Source organism: Pseudophryne corroboree, chromosome 11 (assembly GCF_028390025.1).
Source record: "Pseudophryne corroboree isolate aPseCor3 chromosome 11, aPseCor3.hap2, whole genome shotgun sequence".
In the NCBI taxonomy this organism is placed as follows: domain Eukaryota; kingdom Metazoa; phylum Chordata; class Amphibia; order Anura; family Myobatrachidae; genus Pseudophryne; species Pseudophryne corroboree.
The window spans coordinates 295,919,394-295,939,562 of record NC_086454.1 but is presented as its reverse complement, the minus strand read 5'-3'; the positions used below and the strand labels follow the sequence as shown (position 1 = coordinate 295,939,562).

Genomic DNA, 20,169 nt, shown 5'->3' with positions numbered 1-20,169 from the left:
TTTTTTCGCAGCGCGGCGATCAGGTCACTACTGCGCATGCGTATACACCACAATGCGCAGGCGCGTTGTACGGGTGCAAAGCGGATCGTTGCTGAGCGATGGACTTAACGAAGAATCCATTCGGCCATCCGATCGCAAGGAGATTTGACAGGAAGAAGGCGTTTGTGGGTGGCAACTGACCGTTTTCTGGAAGTGTTTGGAAAAACGCAGGCGTGTCCAGGCGTTTGCAGGGCGGGTACCTGACATCAATTCCGGGACCGGACAGGCTGAAGTGATCGCAAGGGCTGAGTAAGTTCAGAGCTACTCAGAAACTGCTCAAAATGTTTTTGCAGAGCTCGGCTGCACAGGCGTTCGCACACTTGCAAGACGAAAATACACTCCCCAGTGGACGGCGACTATGCGTTTGCATAGCTGCTAAAAACAGCTAGCTAGCGAGCGATCAACTAGGAATGACCCCGCATGTTTCTTACTGGATGCTCAGTGACTCAAGGGGCGTCATTCTTGGCCACGGGAGTTGCTCGGCTTCATCCCTTATCTAGAGGACCTATTACTCTAGACATATTCTGAAGAGTTTGATAAATGCTTCTGTTAACACAACACACACACACACACACACACACACACACACTATAGGAGGCTTTACTAGAGTCTCCGTACATGCAGTGACTTTAGTTTCTAACGTTTGGTTGCTCTTTTGAGCATAAGGATATCGCCTTGCTGGGTCCTTGGCTCAGTTGGTGTTCCCTACTCCCTCCGGTGGTACGGTTCCCACTACACGTGTTCAAGTTGGCAGCCTGCGTCACGTGTCTGGGAACGTTGGTGGCCTAAAATACGACCTTACCGTAGGCCCCTTTTTTCCATTTCCCTAGGGGACCTCCATTTCACAGGGACTGCATTTATACTTCCTTACAAGCTGGTCAAATTTGCTCAGTTGCGGATTTTACCCAGATTTTGGGTTGTACACCCCCATTGGTCTCTCTAGCCAGTGCGGATATCTCCTTAGGATTCTACACTGCAAATGGATGTCCTGGACCCAGGAGTACTTGAACGGCATTGGATCACATCGCTTCTCCTTTGACAATGAGTCCTTTATGTCTGGTCAGCCTACATCCCTACTGTTGTAGTAATACATAGATTGTACTCTACTATTCTACTGTAGCATACTTCTAACAGTAAGGAGTCCTCAGATCGTGCTAAAACACCATCGTTTTTTTATCAATAGGTCGACTTGTCGACCATAGTGCTTCAGGGAAAGGGTATTTTCTATACAGACTCTAGAACAGTTAGTAGACTGGTGGGGTCCTACTCCTTTTTTGTCTTCCCTAGTGGGGGGCTATAACAAGGGAGACCTTCTCTGCTCTGTAGCCTTCCCAATTAGCTTCGGTGTCTTCTGCCCTTTCTGCTTCTTCCCTGTTTACTCATGCAGTATAAACAAGATTTCTCTTTCATCCATCTGGGGGACGCTGCGCCGTTACTTGTGGGTTAGAGGTGTGTGGTTGTGGAGTTTGGCACAGAACTATTAAGAACTGACCCCTCCCCCCTCTAACCCCTCCCATCTCCTTCCTGCCCAGCCAGCACCCCAGTTTTAGTTTTGTGCCTGTGGAGTACAGACACAGATTTTTCTCTCTGAAGATTTTAGTTAGGTATTTTATTATTTTATCACTTGGAGTGCCTAGTCCCTGTATACAGGTGACAGGTACTACTAGAGTGGGGTTAGCTAGAGTTCCCACTCTATTCTGCCGCTGGAGGCCACCACACTTCGGTCACTGGGGCTGGATTCCTGTTCCTAAGAAGTCGGCAGTGAGGAGGTACAGGATAGACACAATCTGTCTCTGACAGTATTGGTCTATCCTTCATACATATATATATGTATATATATATATATATATATATATATATATATATATATATATATATATACTTGTGTGCCTCCCTCCCCCCCCCCCCCCCCCCTCCCCCTCCGCTCTCTCTCCGGAGGTGAGCGGTGGAGCGCAGTAACAGGGATTTATTTATTCCACTGTTTTTTGTTTTTTTTTTGACTGAAGAGAGAAAGGGGAAGAGAGTGGTGAGTCACTCCCCGGGGGATCGCTAGAGACTGCCCGCACAGAGCCGCTGTATGTAGCGGTGCGCAGGAGCCGCTACCCGAACACAGCCGCTGTATATAGCGGTGTGCGGGAGCCACTGTCCGATCAGAGCCGCTGGACGAACAGAGCCGCTGGATGTAGCAGTGAGCAGGAGACGCAGGCTTTCGGCTATAGCAGGGGGACACGGCGCTTACTTACTTCAAAAGGACGGATTCCCGCCCTGCACTGCCTCGCGCGCCCTCCCGGCCAGCGTCTGCAAAGCACCGGGCGCCATCTTCTACGGAGACAGTACGAGGGGCGCTGTGCAGCACACAGGTCACCTAACAGCAAGTATACTTTGAGGGCATAGTGTTAGTCTACACTTTTAATGAGAGTTAACAGATTTAATTTTTGCACAGCAAAAAAAAAAAAATTTTTTTTCAATATAAATTACACAGTACTGTTCATTACTCTACTGAGCTTATAGTTCGTTTGTAGTGCATTTGTTTTAAAAAAAATAAAATAAAAAATAAATAAAAATAAAATAAAAAATAAAATAAATAAATAAAGTTTAATTATGTCAATACGTCAGACGGATCTACAAAGAGGAAAGACATCCTCGGTGGTTATTTTCCTGCTTACAATGTGGGTCAAGGCTAGCTAAGGGTAAAGCGGATGCTGATACCCTCTGTGCTTCATGCTCTGGTGCATCTGTGATGATCCAACAGGGAGGTTCCGCGGATCAGTCTATGTCTGCTTTGGCCAGACACATCTGGTGTGGGCTCAGAATATGGGCAGATGTCTTGCTGATTTAATTCAATCCCAAAACAAGTTTGTAAACTCTGCTGGCAGTTCTTCTGCTACAAAACGGCCATAGCCGTTGCCCGCTATAACTTTCTGGGGGAGGAGTTGGAGTAATTCCCATTGGAGGTTCTGATTGACACAGCACATGTGCTGTCTGCATGCACCTAGAACAATGTTCAGGTGTAGTTTTTATGAAATGGGGAAGTAGACCCAGAGTGGGGCGAGATTTCGGTCTGGGAAGATGACTTTTCTACTAGCTCAGCTGTTAGATTGCTGATAGACTCCATCCGTCATCTTAATAACAGGGATATTTTAAAGGAGCCTGACTTAAGCCGGATTCTCGTTTCCAAGCCCCTAGGACATAAAAATGTCTATATCCTTTTACAGAGGGAGGATATGAGATTTTGGGAAACAGGCCAAAAGGTAGACGTTCCCATTTCAAATTTAGCAGGAACTACGGTTATTCCTTCTGTACAGTCTGTGACGTTGAAAGATCCTACAGATAGGAAGATTGAAGCAATGCCTAAATCTGTTTTCTTTATCAGGTGTTTCTCTTCACCCACTTTTAGCTGGCGCTTGGGTCCTCAAGGCTGCGGATGACTGACTAGCACAGGTCATCTCTGGAAGGCAGTCTGACGATCCATCGGAAGCCATTCAATTAGCAGAACAGATTTCAGAAGGCTCTTACTTATGTGGGTGAGGCCTTGGTTGATCCTGCTGCGCTACAATCCCGTATTTCTGCCTTGACCATGACAACAAGACGGTCTCTTTGGTCTCGGGTTTGGAATGCCGATTTTGACTCCAAACAGACCTTGTCGGCGGTACCCTTTGAAGGTGAGTTCTCTTTAGGTCGGAATCAAAGAAGATTATCTCACATTCTACAGAAGGAACCCCTTTCTTCCAGTTGCTCCTCCGAAACCGAATTCTACAAGGTTTCGGTCCTTTCATATACAGGGGATACCCACGAAGGGAGGCATTCAGAGGTGTAGACGTCAACCTGCCAACAAACCTACTGCATGACGGTTCACGATCCCCGGAGGGGTCAGTGACGGTTGAGACTCGGTTACTACAGTTCAAAGAAGGGTGGTTCCTGTCGAGACCAGATCGGTGGGTGACGGAGGTCATATCCAGAGAATATTTGTTAGATCACGAGGAACCAGTCCCATATCGGGTGTTCATCACTCATCTTTCAAATGGTCCCTTCAGACGTCGAGCTCTTCGTCATGCAACAGCCATTTTTCTTACGAAATTAAGTAATTCTTCTAGGTCCCGCTCAGCAGAGAGGTCGGGGATTTTACTTGTGGACAAACTGGACGGTTCATTTCAACCCAAAAGTTCAACATGGAATCCATCCTCTCGATTATTGTCGCCAAGGAAACAGGGAGATATTTGGCCTAATTGGACATAAGACGCCTATCTGCTTGTTTCTATTTGGACGGGTCATCAATTTCTTCTAAGATTCGCTGTCGCCCTTGACATTTTCAGTTTCAGGCAGGGAATCAGCATTATTCTGTATTTGGGTAATCTGTTGATCAAGGCAGGGTTGATTCTTCATCAGAACTTGCGTCTCGCTATGGAGTCTCTGCGGTCATTCGGATGAATAATATATTGTCTGAAGTCGTCTTTGCTTCCTTTCCGGAAAATGATGTTTCTGGGACTTTTATTCGACACCAACAACCAGAAAAGTGGTTCTTCCTCAGGACAAGATTCAGGACATACAGTCCAGAATTCGAACACGGCTACATTTACCGGTGGTTTCAGTTCTCCGATGCATGCAAGTGAGACAAGATGGTGGCAACCTTCAAGGCAGTTCCATATGCCACGTTTCATACTCGACCCTTTCAGGCTCAAATTCTCAACTGTGAAGAAAAGAGAGTACCCGAAGGTAATTGGGCGCTTTAGGTGTGAGATGCTTCGTCGAGCTGCAGTCACAAGAAAAAGAGGAGAGTCACTCCCGTATGTTATAGCACAAAAAAAGAGGGTTTTTTTTGTGACTGCGCTAGGTTTTGATGATCACAACACTAATGTATATTTCAATAAAACAAATTTATTCCTAAAATAGCACAATAGTTATACGTAAGGTATTAGATAAAATATGCACATATGACAAGTATTAAATAATACAGTTATTAAAATATAAAATTAACATGTAGAAGGACTACCCAATTCGCCAGGTGTTATATTAGGACTCAGTGGAGATATATGCAGTGACCGTTCCTGATATGTTTCCCCTATATTAGCACAGTCCAGCTTATATAATAGTCTCAGAATTTTAGGCAATGTCCAATGGATGGACTTGTTACCGTTAGAGGGTAATGTGCTCCAGAGTCTGTAGTGGAGAGCTCCTCATGCATTACGGTGTATGCTGTCCTTTATGCGACGATTGCCATTTGCAGTCCGAGAATAAAGCAAGACGTCTGGACGAAGCTTCGGGGAATGGTTCGGTCCTCCTTAGAGTCACTCCTGGCAGGGGTCCCTGGTAGCACCTGACGCGTTTCGCTGCAACCAACTGGCAGCTTTCTCAAAGGTATGTGCAGTCTAAAGCATGAGGGGTTTATATACCACCTCTAATATGGTGGCTAATTAGCCCCTTAGAACACATGAGTGCAATTACATGACCACATTTAAGGCTAGATACATAAAATCATAATAATCTTGAGAGCTGAGACAGACCTACTTCAAGTGACATGTGTTAAATAACAAATGTGTAAATTATTTGTAAAAACGAGTGGTTTCAAAAGATTTTTATTAATATGTAAATAGATGAATAAGGGCAAACAGGAAGTGTACAAGCGGACTTTAGCCAATGGCTATGTTTGTTGTGAATCCTGTTGCCTGGGGGACAAGGTTATTAGCTTCCCTTATAGGTTGGGGAAGAGATAGAGACGAGAACCGGAGTTGTATAGTAACATTCTATTCCGGTCACGTGACTCGTCACGTGATCGGAGTTTTTCTTCTACTATGTCCGCAACATACGGCGGAGTATAGAGGCGGTTGCTAAGCAACTGGCATTAAGGTGGGGAAACAATTGCGAGACGGGACTGTGGTTACGATGTTCTGTTTACTTCCGGTCACGTGACTAATGTCACGTGATCGGGATATGTTAGTATTGAATACACAGCATACGACAGAGTGTAGAAACGGTTGTTAGGCGACCTGATAGTCACTTTATATTAACCCGGGCACATATTGACTGGCTAATCATGTTTAAGGCCTTAATTTATGTATGATAGTAAGCGTAATTATATCCCGATCCGTGGGTCCCTGTGAGCGTTACTTCCGCCCTCCAATGCATTGGGGGCATAGTACTTCCGCCAACCAAGGAACCAGAGAAGAGGATAACAACCACGTTTTGGTATGTTTATTAGTCCCTATTAAGCAAGGGCCTATATCTATCAAATATGTTTAGAAATTTGGCCCCTCACGGCCAATATTAGGGCTAAGAACAAAGTAATAAATTTTAGTAACAGATATTTTAGATAGTGGATTATCACATCAAATGGAAGAAGGAGAGATTGAATTCTTACATAGATTAGTAAACTATAATTTAGCTAATTACTATTGCAGATATTGTTTTTATCAAAATCCTATAGTAAATAAGAAGATATAGGGACTGTATATATGTCCCCTCTATTAAATATATATGTTTTATAATTATTTTGTTAATTATTATTAATTCAGAAGTTATGATAGAGTGAACAGATTCCCAGGGAGGCGAGACCCTAGTTTATTTGCAGAATAATTATTTCTAGAGAAAACCCTATATATTTTCCATATGATAAAAGGGAGATTAGTAGTTAAATTATATTATAGTATTTAATTCTACGGCATCATTGAGCCCACCAGGATAGATAGAACCCATTTTGAACATCCAATAGGTTTCTTGTTGACATAATTTTTTATAGCGATCCCCACCCCTATTGGTTATCGGGATATGCTCCACTCCAATTAGTTTAAGGCTGATGGGATTGCCCTGGTGGGATTCATGAAAATGTTGGGAGACACTAAGAGTTGACAATCTTTTGATAATATTTCTGCGGTGTTCAAGAAACCTGATTTTGAGTTTTCTAGTGGTGCGTCCTACGTATTTAAGTCCACATTCACATATGAGTATATATATAACATATGATGAATTACAATTGATGAAATGTTTAATTTCATATGGTGCCCCATTATCTTCAGTTTTGATGGTCTTGGTTCTATTGTCTATGTGGTTACAAGTGATACACCTGGTTGCTCCACATTTAAAAAACCCTTTAATGTTAGATGGGAGCCAGGAATCTGGTTGGGCTATGATTTTTGGATCAGTTTTCAGAAAGCTGGGTGCTAGTGAGTTTCTAAGGGATCTATTTTTCTTAAAAATAAAAACAGGATCCTTTGGCAGATGGGGGGCTATAAGGTAATCTTGTTTGAGAATATTATGGTTTCTCCTTATAATTTGTTTGATTTGAGAGCAATGACTATTATAGGTAGAGATAAATGCTATTGATTTCTCATCTTTTATTGGATTAGTTTTATCCTTTTTATTGGTAAGTAGTGTATTCCTATCTAGTTTTTTGACTTCTTCAAGTGCTTTATTTAAGAGAGCTATGGGGTACCCTCTCTGTTCAAATGATTTTAACATTTCAGATGCCTGAACTTCAAATGATATTGTATCTGAATAAAAAGGATAAAACTAATCCAATAAAAGATGAGAAATCAATAGCATTTATCTCTACCTATAATAGTCATTGCTCTCAAATCAAACAAATTATAAGGAGAAACCATAATATTCTCAAACAAGATTACCTTATAGCCCCCCATCTGCCAAAGGATCCTGTTTTTATTTTTAAGAAAAATAGATCCCTTAGAAACTCACTAGCACCCAGCTTTCTGAAAACTGATCCAAAAATCATAGCCCAACCAGATTCCTGGCTCCCATCTAACATTAAAGGGTTTTTTAAATGTGGAGCAACCAGGTGTATCACTTGTAACCACATAGACAATAGAACCAAGACCATCAAAACTGAAGATAATGGGGCACCATATGAAATTAAACATTTCATCAATTGTAATTCATCATATGTTATATAGATACTCATATGTGAATGTGGACTTAAATACGTAGGACGCACCACTAGAAAACTCAAAATCAGGTTTCTTGAACACCGCAGAAATATTATCAAAAGATTGTCAACTCATAGTGTCTCCCAACATTTTCATGAATCCCACCAGGGCAATCCCATCAGCCTTAAACTAATTGGAGTGGAGCATATCCCGATAACCAATAGGGGTGGGGATCGCTATAAAAAATTATGTCAACAAGAAACCTATTGGATGTTCAAAATGGGTTCTATCTATCCTGGTGGGCTCAATGATGCCGTAGAATTAAATACTATAATATAATTTAACTCCTAATCTCCCTTTTATCATATGGAAAATATATAGGGTTTTCTCTAGAAATAATTATTCTGCAAATAAACTAGGGTCTCGCCTCCCTGGGAATCTGTTCACTCTATCATAACTTCTGAATTAATAATAATTAACAAAATAATTATAAAACATATATATTTAATAGAGGGGACATATATACAGTCCCTATATCTTCTTATTTACTATAGGATTTTGATAAAAACAATATATGCAATAGTAATTAGCTAAATTATAGTTTACTAATCTATGTAAGAATTCAATCTCTCCTTCTTCCATTTGATGTGATAATCCACTATCTAAAATATCTGTTACTAAAATTTATTACTTTGTTCTTAGCCCTAATATTGGCCGTGAGGGGCCAAATTTCTAAACATATTTGATAGATATAGGCCCTTGCTTAATAGGGACTAATAAACATACCAAAACGTGGTTGTTATCCTCTTCTCTGGTTCCTTGGTTGGCGGAAGTACTATGCCCCCAATGCATTGGAGGGCGGAAGTAACGCTCACAGGGACCCACGGATCGGGATATAATTACGCTTACTATCATACATAAATTAAGGCCTTAAACATGATTAGCCAGTCAATATGTGCCCGGGTTAATATAAAGTGACTATCAGGTCGCCTAACAACCGTTTCTACACTCTGTCGTATGCTGTGTATTCAATACTAACATATCCCGATCACGTGACATTAGTCACGTGACCGGAAGTAAACAGAACATCGTAACCACAGTCCCGTCTCGCAATTGTTTCCCCACCTTAATGCCAGTTGCTTAGCAACCGCCTCTATACTCCGCCGTATGTTGCGGACATAGTAGAAGAAAAACTCCGATCACGTGACGAGTCACGTGACCGGAATAGAATGTTACTATACAACTCCGGTTCTCGTCTCTATCTCTTCCCCAACCTATAAGGGAAGCTAATAACCTTGTCCCCCAGGCAACAGGATTCACAACAAACATAGCCATTGGCTAAAGTCCGCTTGTACACTTCCTGTTTGCCCTTATTCATCTATTTACATATTAATAAAAATCTTTTGAAACCACTCGTTTTTACAAATAATTTACACATTTGTTATTTAACACATGTCACTTGAAGTAGGTCTGTCTCAGCTCTCAAGATTATTATGATTTTATGTATCTAGCCTTAAATGTGGTCATGTAATTGCACTCATGTGTTCTAAGGGGCTAATTAGCCACCATATTAGAGGTGGTATATAAACCCCTCATGCTTTAGACTGCACATACCTTTGAGAAAGCTGCCAGTTGGTTGCAGCGAAACGCGTCAGGTGCTACCAGGGACCCCTGCCAGGAGTGACTCTAAGGAGGACCGAACCATTCCCCGAAGCTTCGTCCAGACGTCTTGCTTTATTCTCGGACTGCAAATGGCAATCGTCGCATAAAGGACAGCATACACCGTAATGCATGAGGAGCTCTCCACTACAGACTCTGGAGCACATTACCCTCTAACGGTAACAAGTCCATCCATTGGACATTGCCTAAAATTCTGAGACTATTATATAAGCTGGACTGTGCTAATATAGGGGAAACATATCAGGAACGGTCACTGCATATATCTCCACTGAGTCCTAATATAACACCTGGCGAATTGGGTAGTCCTTCTACATGTTAATTTTATATTTTAATAACTGTATTATTTAATACTTGTTATATGTGCATATTTTATCTAATACCTTACGTATAACTATTGTGCTATTTTAGGAATAAATTTGTTTTATTGAAATATACATTAGTGTTGTGATCATCAAAACCTAGCGCAGTCACAAAAAAACCCCTCTTTTCAAATTCTCAACTGTTGGACTCGGACAGGGCCTCATCTCGAATTACTGTTGGTCCGCGTGTCTGTACAGACTCGTCAGTCGCTTCGCTGGGGGTTTCACAGATCCAATTTGACCAAAGTAGTTCCGTTCACAATTTGGTCTTGGGTGATGGTCACCACAAACACCGGCCTCAGAGGTTGGGGGGCGGTGTTTCAGACTCATCACTTTCAGGGACTCTGGACCAGTCAAGAGTTAAAGTTGCAGATCAGCATCTTGGAGTTAAGGACAATCCGGTATGCACTACTTCGGATTCAAACCATGGTTCAGGGTCATCCAGTGCGGATTCAGTCTGACAGCGCCACGGCAGTTGCTTACATAAACAAGGAAGGAGGTACTCGAAGCTGATCCGCAATGAAAGAAGTCGCTCAGACTCTCACATGGGCGGAACATTGGTTCCTGGCCATATTCGCGATTCATATTCCAGGAATCGAGAACTGGGAAGCGGATTTCTTAAGCCGTCACACGATGCATCCGGGAGAGTGGGAGTTTCACCAGGAGGTGTTTCTGACTCTAGTAACCCGGTGGGGGTTGCCCGATTTAGATCTGATGGCGTCTCGCCTCAATAATAATCTTCCTCTCTACGGGTCGCGTACTCAGGACCCTCAAGCAATTCTAATCGATGCACTGACAGCACCGTGGCACTTTCAACTGGGATATGTGTTTCCACCATTTCCACTGATTCCACGTCTGCTTAAACGCATTCAGAAAGAAGGTCTCCCAATCATTTGGGTGGCCTCAGCTTGGCCACGCTGACCGTGGTACATTCTTCGTCACAATATGGTCGTCGAGGAACCATTCCGACTCCCTCTGTGTCCGGATCTTCTGATTCAAGGACCAGGTCACCACCCAGGTTGGGTCGGCTGGCTTTGACGGTTTGGTTCTTGAACCCAACATTTTAAGGGAAAAGGTTTTTTTTTTTTTCTTGTCTTGTTGTGTAAACGATGATTCAGGCTAGAAAAGTGTGGCGTATTTACATTGATTGGTGTGAAAAGCGTGGTTTAACACCGGATTTGTTTCGTATTCCTCGTCGGTTATACTTCCTTCAGGAGGGTCTCAATAAGGGTCTGAGACTTCTTCACTGAAGGGTCAAGTTTCTGACTTATCGGTTCTTTCTTTCAAAAGAGACTGGCTATCTCTCCAGAAGTTCAGACGTTCCTTCAGGGAGTTCTTCGGATTCAGCCACCTTTTGTTCCTCCCTCGGACTATAACTTAGTCTTTACGGCTCTTCGGTATTCTCCATTTGAACCTTTGGAATCTGTAAAATTGCGGTATCTAACGTTCAAAAGTTGTCTTCCTATTGATAATTGCCTCCGCAGGACGAGTATCTGCATTGACAGCTCTTTCTTTCAGACCACCCTTGTTGAGGTTTCATGATAGCCGGGTGGTTCTGCGAACAAAAACCTTCCTTCCTTACGAAAGTTGTGTCAGCGTTTCATCTAAATTAGGACATTGTCCTTCCAGCGTTTACTCCTTCTCCTTCCCATTTGGCTCTCTTAGATATGCTTAGGGCCTTACGGATTTATTCATCTTGTCCGGATCCTGTCTGTCGTACGGCTGCATTGTTAGTTTTTAATTGATGCACCCAAACGAGATTGGCCGGCTTCCAAGAACACAGTGGCTCGTTGGGTGATTTCGCCATAAAAACAGTTTTCTGATATTTCAGTTTCTGAATCGATTCCAGCTCATTCGAGTTGGAGCTTCTTGGGCTGCTCGCGGGAGTGCATCTATTGAGCAGCTATGTAGGGCGGCGACTTGGTCGCCTGTGCATACGTTTCAAAAAGGGTTTACCGTTTTTCATATTTTCAATTTGGAGACTGCCTCTGTTGGGCGTCAAATTTTACGGATGGCTATGCCGTCTACTTCTCCCTCCTCTCATTAGCTTGCTTTGGGAAATCCCACAAGTAACGGCGCAGCGTCCCCCAGATGGATGAAAGAGAAATAGGGATTTTTGTTTACTTACCGTAAAATCTCTTTCTCTGATTCCATCTGGGGGACGCTGCGATCCCTCCCATATGGTTGTCTGTTTTAACCAGTAAATTTTTTCGGTCTATCTCCTTTGGCTTGGCTAAACGTTAACTGAGGTGCTGGCGGGCAGGAAGGAGATGGGAGGGGTTAGAGGGGGGAGGGGTCAGTTCTTAATAGTTCTGTGCCAAACTCCACAACCACACACCTCTAACCCACAAGTAACGGCGCAGCGTCCCCCAGATGGAATCAGAGAAAGAGATTTTACGGTAAGTAAACAAAAATCCCTATATCTTTGTTTCATCCAAAACTTGTTTTTTTTTATCTAGCCTCGCAGGTCTCGGTCTCCAGATCTGCTGATCTTCTCATGGGTGTCCTTCGTCTGTGGCTTCTGTGTTCCAGCTTGTTCTGGCACCTGCTTTTGGCAGATTAGCTGTTCAGAGTGTAGTGCTGGTATGTGGGGAACCCCGGTGACTCAGCATGTTTGGTATGTGTCCAAATGTAGAGACCTAAGTACTTTCCCAGGACGGGAATATGACATTCCGTGGCGATTACTCTACTGTGTCTGTAGACACATGCCATCTTTAGTCCAGCCACTCCTAGACTGGCGGACGGCATATGTTGCCTAGGGGATGGGGCATACTTTTGGTGGTAGCCCCTTTCCATTCCAGTTCGGTTAGTGACAGGTCTCTGACTCAGCTTCGTTAAGGCAAGATTCTCTTGTAGGTCTTCTCTACCATAAGCATTTCCGGACATTCAGCTATTTACTAGGGGCGTTGTTGGCCTTCAACGCTCCGTGTTACGCTTTCGGAGTTCGATGGAGTTTGCAGTGTCGCAATCCTTCTGGCTAGTCTCTGCAATCTAGATGCCTTTCAGGGCACGATTGTGGGTTCTGTCTTTGCATAACATCATGGCTCCACCTTTATTTCAATTTCTTCCTGGCCAGTCTTGACATGATATCTGGCAGTTGTCTTGGTGGTTTTTCTGTATCGGTTTCCTCTGGATCTTACTGCATATTAGGTTGCCTGCCATCCTTTTTTGTCAAGTTCCACAGTTCCCTGGGTTGTAGCCTTGAGTTTCGGCTTGGCTGTGCAGTTTCCGGAATTCTCAGTGCTTTCCCGCCCGTTTGGGTAGCTCTGGACCTCCCCATGGTATTCTGCTCCAGCGTCCCCTATGGATGATAGAGAAAACAGGTTTTTGGTACTTACCAATAAATTCCTTTCTCCGAGTCCATAGGAGATGCTGGACGCCCACCATGCGCTGCTCTTTTCCGGCGGTGTGGTTATACCACTGGTTGTACTGGTGGTTCCCGGGGGGTTGGGTGTCCTTTGGACCTGATTGCAAGGTTTCCTTGCGCTACTGTCATTTTGTCTTTTTCTTTTGAATGGTTTTTCTCGAAGCGGCATTAGCTCTATCTGTAAGGGGTCTGCTTTCCGTGTAACAGGTCATGGGTTCTGATCCTGGGTGTGGCTGCTAAGAACTGTGTGATCTACGATCTATGACAGTCCTTGGTGTATATCTATGTATCTATATCAATCTCGGTCTATACACGCACATACATTCAATATATCTCTGTGTTTTTTGATGTTCCTATTTTACAGAGATCTTTTTTTCTGGTTGTCTTCCTTGCCTCCTACTCTGTTGGTAGTATTGCATCTCTCCTCGGGCACAGTTTCTTCACTGGTCTGGAGAGGAGCCAGTCACACACACTAAAAATGTAAAGTGTCGACTCACCTGAACACCCCATCTATATCCCATGGTATTCTACTCCTGCGTCCCCTATGAACTCGGAGAAAGGGATTTATCGGTAAGTACCAAAATCCTGTTTTTTCAATTTTTTGAACTTTTTCATACTTTACGATCCACGTGGACTACAGTTGGGAACGGTAACCTGTGCCTAGCGCAGCGAGGCACCTTGCCTGAAGCATGGCGAGCGAAGCGGTGCACTAATTGGGGTTCCCGGTCACTGTACGGAGAAAACGACACCAAAAAAAAGTGAAAAAACTCATTTCGACCTTTTGTCATGTTGACCTAGTACATGTCGACTTAAAGTCCCTGTTGACCTAGAAACCATGTCGACCTACTCACTGTCGACCAATAGTGGTCAACCTTGCATACCCCACCCTCTCACTCATCACATATCGCGCTGTGTGCTGAGAGGGGGGAGAGATGTATTCTGAGCGTTCTGTGCTAGATCACTCAGCACACAGCTCCCCGTGTGTACTCACCTTTATAGTGGTCACCAGTGGTATACCAGCTTGACTTGTACTGTTGACAGACGACCCTTGGCATAGACCGCTCTACTCTGCATGGTTCACACATTTTGTTCTTTAAGCCATCCTTTTTCTGTCCAATCTGTATTATCAATGTCCAGCTAATGATTTCCACTGTCCCTGCAGCTGAGCTGGCACAGAAGGCCAGGAAGGAGATTGCAGACTACTTATCCACTGGAAAGGATGAGAGAGCGCGGATCCGGGTGGAGCACATTATCCGAGAAGACTACCTGGTGGAGGCCATGGAGATCCTGGAACTGTACTGCGACCTGCTCCTGGCACGGTTTGGATTAATCCAGTCTATGAAGTAGGTTTCTGCTGCGTGGTTTAGCGTTACAGGCGTTACGATCTGTTTGTAATATTTTATTAACTCTGATCCTTTTCCGTGTATATTTTATTTTCTCTTTCCAGAGAGCTGGATCCAGGCCTGTCTGAAGCAGTCTCCACACTGATCTGGGCTGCCCCACGTCTACAGACAGAAGTCTCCGAGCTGAAAATAGTGAGTGAAAACTGGATCAGCTGGATGGGTGCATAGACCTCTATGCGGATTCACTCTGTGAAATAGAAAGCGTTTGGAAATCACTGTCTCCTTAACCATAGAAATACTGGGGGCAGGAGGGTGTGTCCGTATAGGGTGTGCATTGTTCCTTCTATATAAGTGTACGTGTTCAGCAGATCTTGTTGCTTTGTAAGCAGAGAAACCGTAGGTATTGTGTAAACACAGATAAGACCAGATTTCCTATTTGTGCACCTATTTACCATGAGGTTTTTGGATGCTTGGGCCTGTGAGCATATCACGGGAGGTGTGGGCTATTGTCATGTTACGCATATTAGTGACCCATGTCTGATCTGTCATATTTCCTCCTTTTTAGGTTGCTGACCAGCTGTGTGCTAAGTATAGCAAAGAATATGGCAAGCTGTGCAGGACAAACCAGATTGGGACGGTCAACGACCGGGTATGTGCATAGGGGGTCATTCCGAGTTGTTCGCTCGCAAGCTGCTTTTAGCAGCTTTGCACACTCTAAGCCGCCGCCTACTGGGAGTGAATCTTGGCTTATCAAAATTGCGAACGAAAGATTAGCAGAATTGCGAAAAGACACTTCTTAGCAGTTTCTGAGTAGCTCCAGACTTACTCGGCATCTGCGATCAGTTCAGTCAGTTTCGTTCCTGGTTTGACGTCGCAAACACACCCAGCGTTCGCCCAGACACTCCTCCGTTTCTCCAGCCACTCCCACTCCGCCCAGAAACACCCACTTCCTATCAATCACATTACGATCACCAGAACGAAGAAAAAACCTTGTAATGCCGTGAGTAAAATACCTAACTGCATAGCAAATTTACTTGGCGCAGTCGCACTGCGGACATTGCGCATGCGCATTAGCGACTAATCGCTCCGTTGCAAGAAAAAAATAACGAGCGAACAACTCTGAATGACCCCCATAGTCCGTACACACTTCTTTTAGCTGTGTTTCAAATAAAACGGGGAAATTAAAAACCTTGAAAATAATCAGACTGGTAAATTTGGCCTGTACACCCGATTTCTTGCTGCGACATACACAGCAGTGTAGGACTCTTCCCTTGCATTTGCAGAAGATTATATTATCCTTTTGGCACAGCACCCTTCCATATATAGCTATAGGTGTGTGTAATCGCAGCAGCATATAGCCAGGTTCCTAACAACATTATTCATGGAGGCCCATGGGGAGCAGAGAGGTACAGAAGTACCCCATTAGAGAAACGGGGTTAGGGGTATATTTGCTAAGAGGCAGCAGAGCCATCTCTTGTTGGCGGCCGTGGCATTTAAAAGGATAATATTAAATGAAAAACACTCCTGGTTTTAACTTGCTATTAATGCCCTTTTATATCATGAACCACCGATAAGAGACTGCTTTGAAAAATTGTCTTAGTAAATCTCCTCCTTAGTGTAGGTAGAAATGGAATAGACTTGTGCTAATAGTTATACTATATAACACCTGCTGTTCCAGCAGCTATCCGCTGCGGAATCCTTAACCCCCGGGATATAGCGCAAACACCAAAGAAAAAACCAAGCGCTAGATAAACAGTTCATTTAATAATACAATAAATCACATCACATTCATACCGGCCGGTACTGTTATAAAAACATTAATATCAAATCACAATAAAAATCTAAATCTTATACTATCCAGCTTCCAAATAAAAATATACACATTTAAAATCACTGTGATAATATCAGGATATAATCCTATATCTGACCAGCATTCCTCTCCAGTTTCCCTAGGACAGGCCTGGCCAACCCGTGGCTCTCCAGCTGTTGTAAAACTACAAGTCCCATCATGCTTTGCTACAGTTTTGCTATTAGGGAAGGCTAAAACTGTGGCAGGGCATGCTGGGATGTGTAGTTTCACAACATCTGGAGAGCCACAGGTTGGCCAGGCCTGCCCTAGGAATAGGTGATGAAGCAGTCACTGTGTTTATGGCATGAAAGCCTATTAAGCTATAGTCCAACTCAGCACCTGCAGAACAGCGGTCACTTTGTTCATAGCATGGGAGCTTGTCATTCTGTCCTCCAATTAGGCGCATGTAGAGTAAGGCATTCACAGAAATGGCTCTCAGTACTTTTTGGAGTATTTAGATATATGGAAAATCATATCTTTACCCCCTCTCGATTACATTCCTGGTCAGGCAGTGAATATCTTAAAATAAGATGGGATTGAAATGCAGCTGACGGGATGCCGGCGATCAGGATACCAACTGCCACATCCTGATGTAATCTCCATAATGGCCCCCTAACCCTCCCGGGGGCACCTGAACCTAACCCCCATCCCCGCAGCCTAAACCTAACATCCCAAACCCCCCACACACGCAGCTAACCTCTCCGGCACCGCAAGTGTATCATTCGGGATCCTGGGCGTCAGGATGCCGCCACCGGCATTCCGATCAGTGTCGGGATTCCAGTGTCAGTATTTTGACAGCCTGGATCATGACCTGTTCTCCTTTAAAACAGGGTAGTATGGTATCTTCAAAGCAAGAATAAAAGGCATTTGTTTCCCCCAGCACCCTGAATGATAACCGTAACCAGATATAAATTCCACATGATAACAGAATTCAGAGATCTTCGTTACACATATTTGCGCAAATGTGTGAATAAGCCCCAAAGCCACATCAAGGCGTCTCTGTATATTTGGGGTCCCTAGCGCTATATCTAGGTGCAGGGTGTGGCACCCCAAAACACCAGCATAAGCCAGAAAGCCCAGCGTAGCATACCAGTGAAAAAACTATAGTGTTAATAAATTAGTATTTAGGAAGCCGAAGCTATAGAGAAAGTGATACAAAAATGAAATGCAATTAAAATAGAGAAATAGTGTTAAAATTTAATAAGTGAAAAGTGTTAATAGAATGTAAAGGTATGCCACACTAAAGCCATCCAGCTCAGCCAGTCCAGAGGCACCACACCTCACACCTCCATTACCCCAATCTGGGTCTAAGATTAACCAGCAAGGAGCCACATGATAATGGCTCCTTATTACAATATGTCTAAGCTAAGAGCTACCTACCTTGGAGCAACCCCATAATGCTCCATGTGGCATGTCAGGGCCTGCACCTCCTCCTAATGCAGGAACCTCTCTGCCTCTCACAACAAACATATATATTGGTAGATTCTCAATTAGCTTAGTGATATCATTCAGGTGCTCGAAAGGAAGGGGTATTTCTGAGCAAGAATAAAAGGCATTTGTTTCCCCCAGCACCCTGAATGATAACCGTAACCAGATATAAATTCCACATGATAACAGAATTCAGAGATCTTCGTTACACATATTTGCGCAAATGTGTGAATAAGCCCCAAAGCCGCATCAAGGCGTCTCTGTATATTTGTGGTCCCTAGCGCTATATCTAGGTGCAGGGTGTGGCACAACAAAACACCAGCATAAGCCAGAAAGCCCAGCGTAGCATACCAGTGAAAAAACTATAGTGTTAATAAATTAGTATTTAGGAAGCCGAAGCTATAGAGAAAGTGATACAAAAATGAAATGTAATTAAAATAGAGAAATAGTGTTAAAAAATTAATAAGTGAAAAGTGTTAATAGAATGTAAAGGTATGCCACACTAAGGCCATCCAGCTCAGCCAGTCCAGAGGCACCACACCTCACACCTCTTGTAATCTTGTAATACTTTTTACACCCAATGGCATAAACAGATATTCAGGCAGTGGCACCTCTTCAGGCTGCTGGCGCCTTCCTGTAGCACAGCTCTCTCCAGAGTGTGAACACTGCAAGTTTGCAGATACAGTATTCCCCAGGAAACAAATAAGTCCTCCAGGTGGTGTAGTATCTGGTATCCTTAATGCGTTTTTTTGCCTCATCTAACGCTCCTCTTTATCAGAAGCACAGTAATATCACAGTAAAGCTCCGTACACACGGGGAGATGTGTGCTGAGCGAGGGGGCGGGCGCTCACTTCACTCAGCAGCGATCTACTCTATTTTGAATGCATGCCAAATCTAGAGTCGGCGATAGCGACACGCAGGGCCACACATCACTATCGCTGTGGGCTATACACACGGAGAGATCCGTGCTTAATTTCTAAGCAATCTAGTCAGATTGCGTAGAATTTAAGCACGGATCTCTCCGTGTGTACCCCACTAAATTTTAAATGTGTATAGTTCATTGGAAGCTGGATAGTATACAATTTTTATTTTTATTGTGATTTGATATTTTTATAACTGTACCGGCCGCTGTGAATGTAATGTGATTTATATTGTAGGTACAATTTGAATGCGTTCACCTTGATTGGTGTGTACTGTTTAATAACTACAGTATTTCCTCTAAAAACCGCACCTTCACCCCATACATACATTATATAGTAATATTTCTACTGTGCATCATGTTTAATGCCTACAATATGCTCCAGCATTTAAATTGCACCCGATAATGTCCCCTCCTTTCCTTTGCCTATAGCTGATGCACAAGCTGAGTGTGGAGGCTCCTCCGAAGATCCTGGTGGAGAGATACCTAATTGAGATAGCGAAGAATTACAATGTTCCCTATGAACCGGACTCTGTTGTTATGGTAAGTGAATGTATTCTGTTCCATCACATTCTAGACTGGGCTCCGTTCTATCTTCTGTAATCCCTGTGTACTGTGCCCAGCTTTATTTTCTGCCAATGATTTGTAGTGTTCATCTGTGAATATTAATTGTTACTCCATAAACTGATTTGTACCCATCATCGGTCACAATCTATAGTGTTAGAGAGGACCTTTCACCTCCTCTGGAAGCCATCTTCTGTTTGACAGGCAAATACATTTGCATGTATTTGTGCACCTCACAATGGTTTGCACAGAAATATCCTTTGACCCTTTCCCCTGTGTTATCTAACGAGGGTTTGCCATGTTGAGAAATTAGTATTTAAGTATTGAATATCATTAGCGTCAATGTTAAAATGTATATATATTTTTCGATAGTTTTGTTTCTTTGGCTCACAGCCATAAAAGCATACCCCCCCAAGTGAAATAGTCCGCACATCCCTTACCAGAAGGCCATGTCCCCATGGTAGATTCCAAAAGTTTTTTGGCCTTTAGACTAGATTAGGGAGTCCAAAAGTCTGGAAATGCCTGCCATACAATATCATTCTACTCTATGGAAGACCTAACTTGTACAGAGATGGGAAAAGGGCACTAAATGTACCCTATATCCCCCATACTGGCACAAACGCATGTGTGTCACCAGACAATGACACAAAACTATACATTTTCCAGTGATGGAGGCAGATCTTCTACCCAGATCTTCCCGATTATGGGTAAAAAACAAGCAAACAAACAGGTGTCCATGTTCATTTT

The 20,169-nt window shown here is 43.4% G+C and overlaps 1 protein-coding gene across 2 annotated transcripts in view; it reads left to right on the top strand.

The window, feature by feature from the left end:
- Nucleotides 1-20,169, top strand: part of LOC134969491 (IST1 homolog) — an 80,642-nt gene that overhangs the window by 56,640 nt on the left and 3,833 nt on the right. For both annotated transcript variants that reach the window (XM_063945478.1, XM_063945477.1), the window contains exons 3-6: nucleotides 14,482-14,662; nucleotides 14,767-14,854; nucleotides 15,228-15,311; nucleotides 19,291-19,401. In XM_063945478.1, the coding sequence (XP_063801548.1) occupies nucleotides 14,482-14,662; nucleotides 14,767-14,854; nucleotides 15,228-15,311; nucleotides 19,291-19,401 (464 nt within the window). The remainder of the gene's footprint in view (nucleotides 1-14,481; nucleotides 14,663-14,766; nucleotides 14,855-15,227; nucleotides 15,312-19,290; nucleotides 19,402-20,169) is intronic.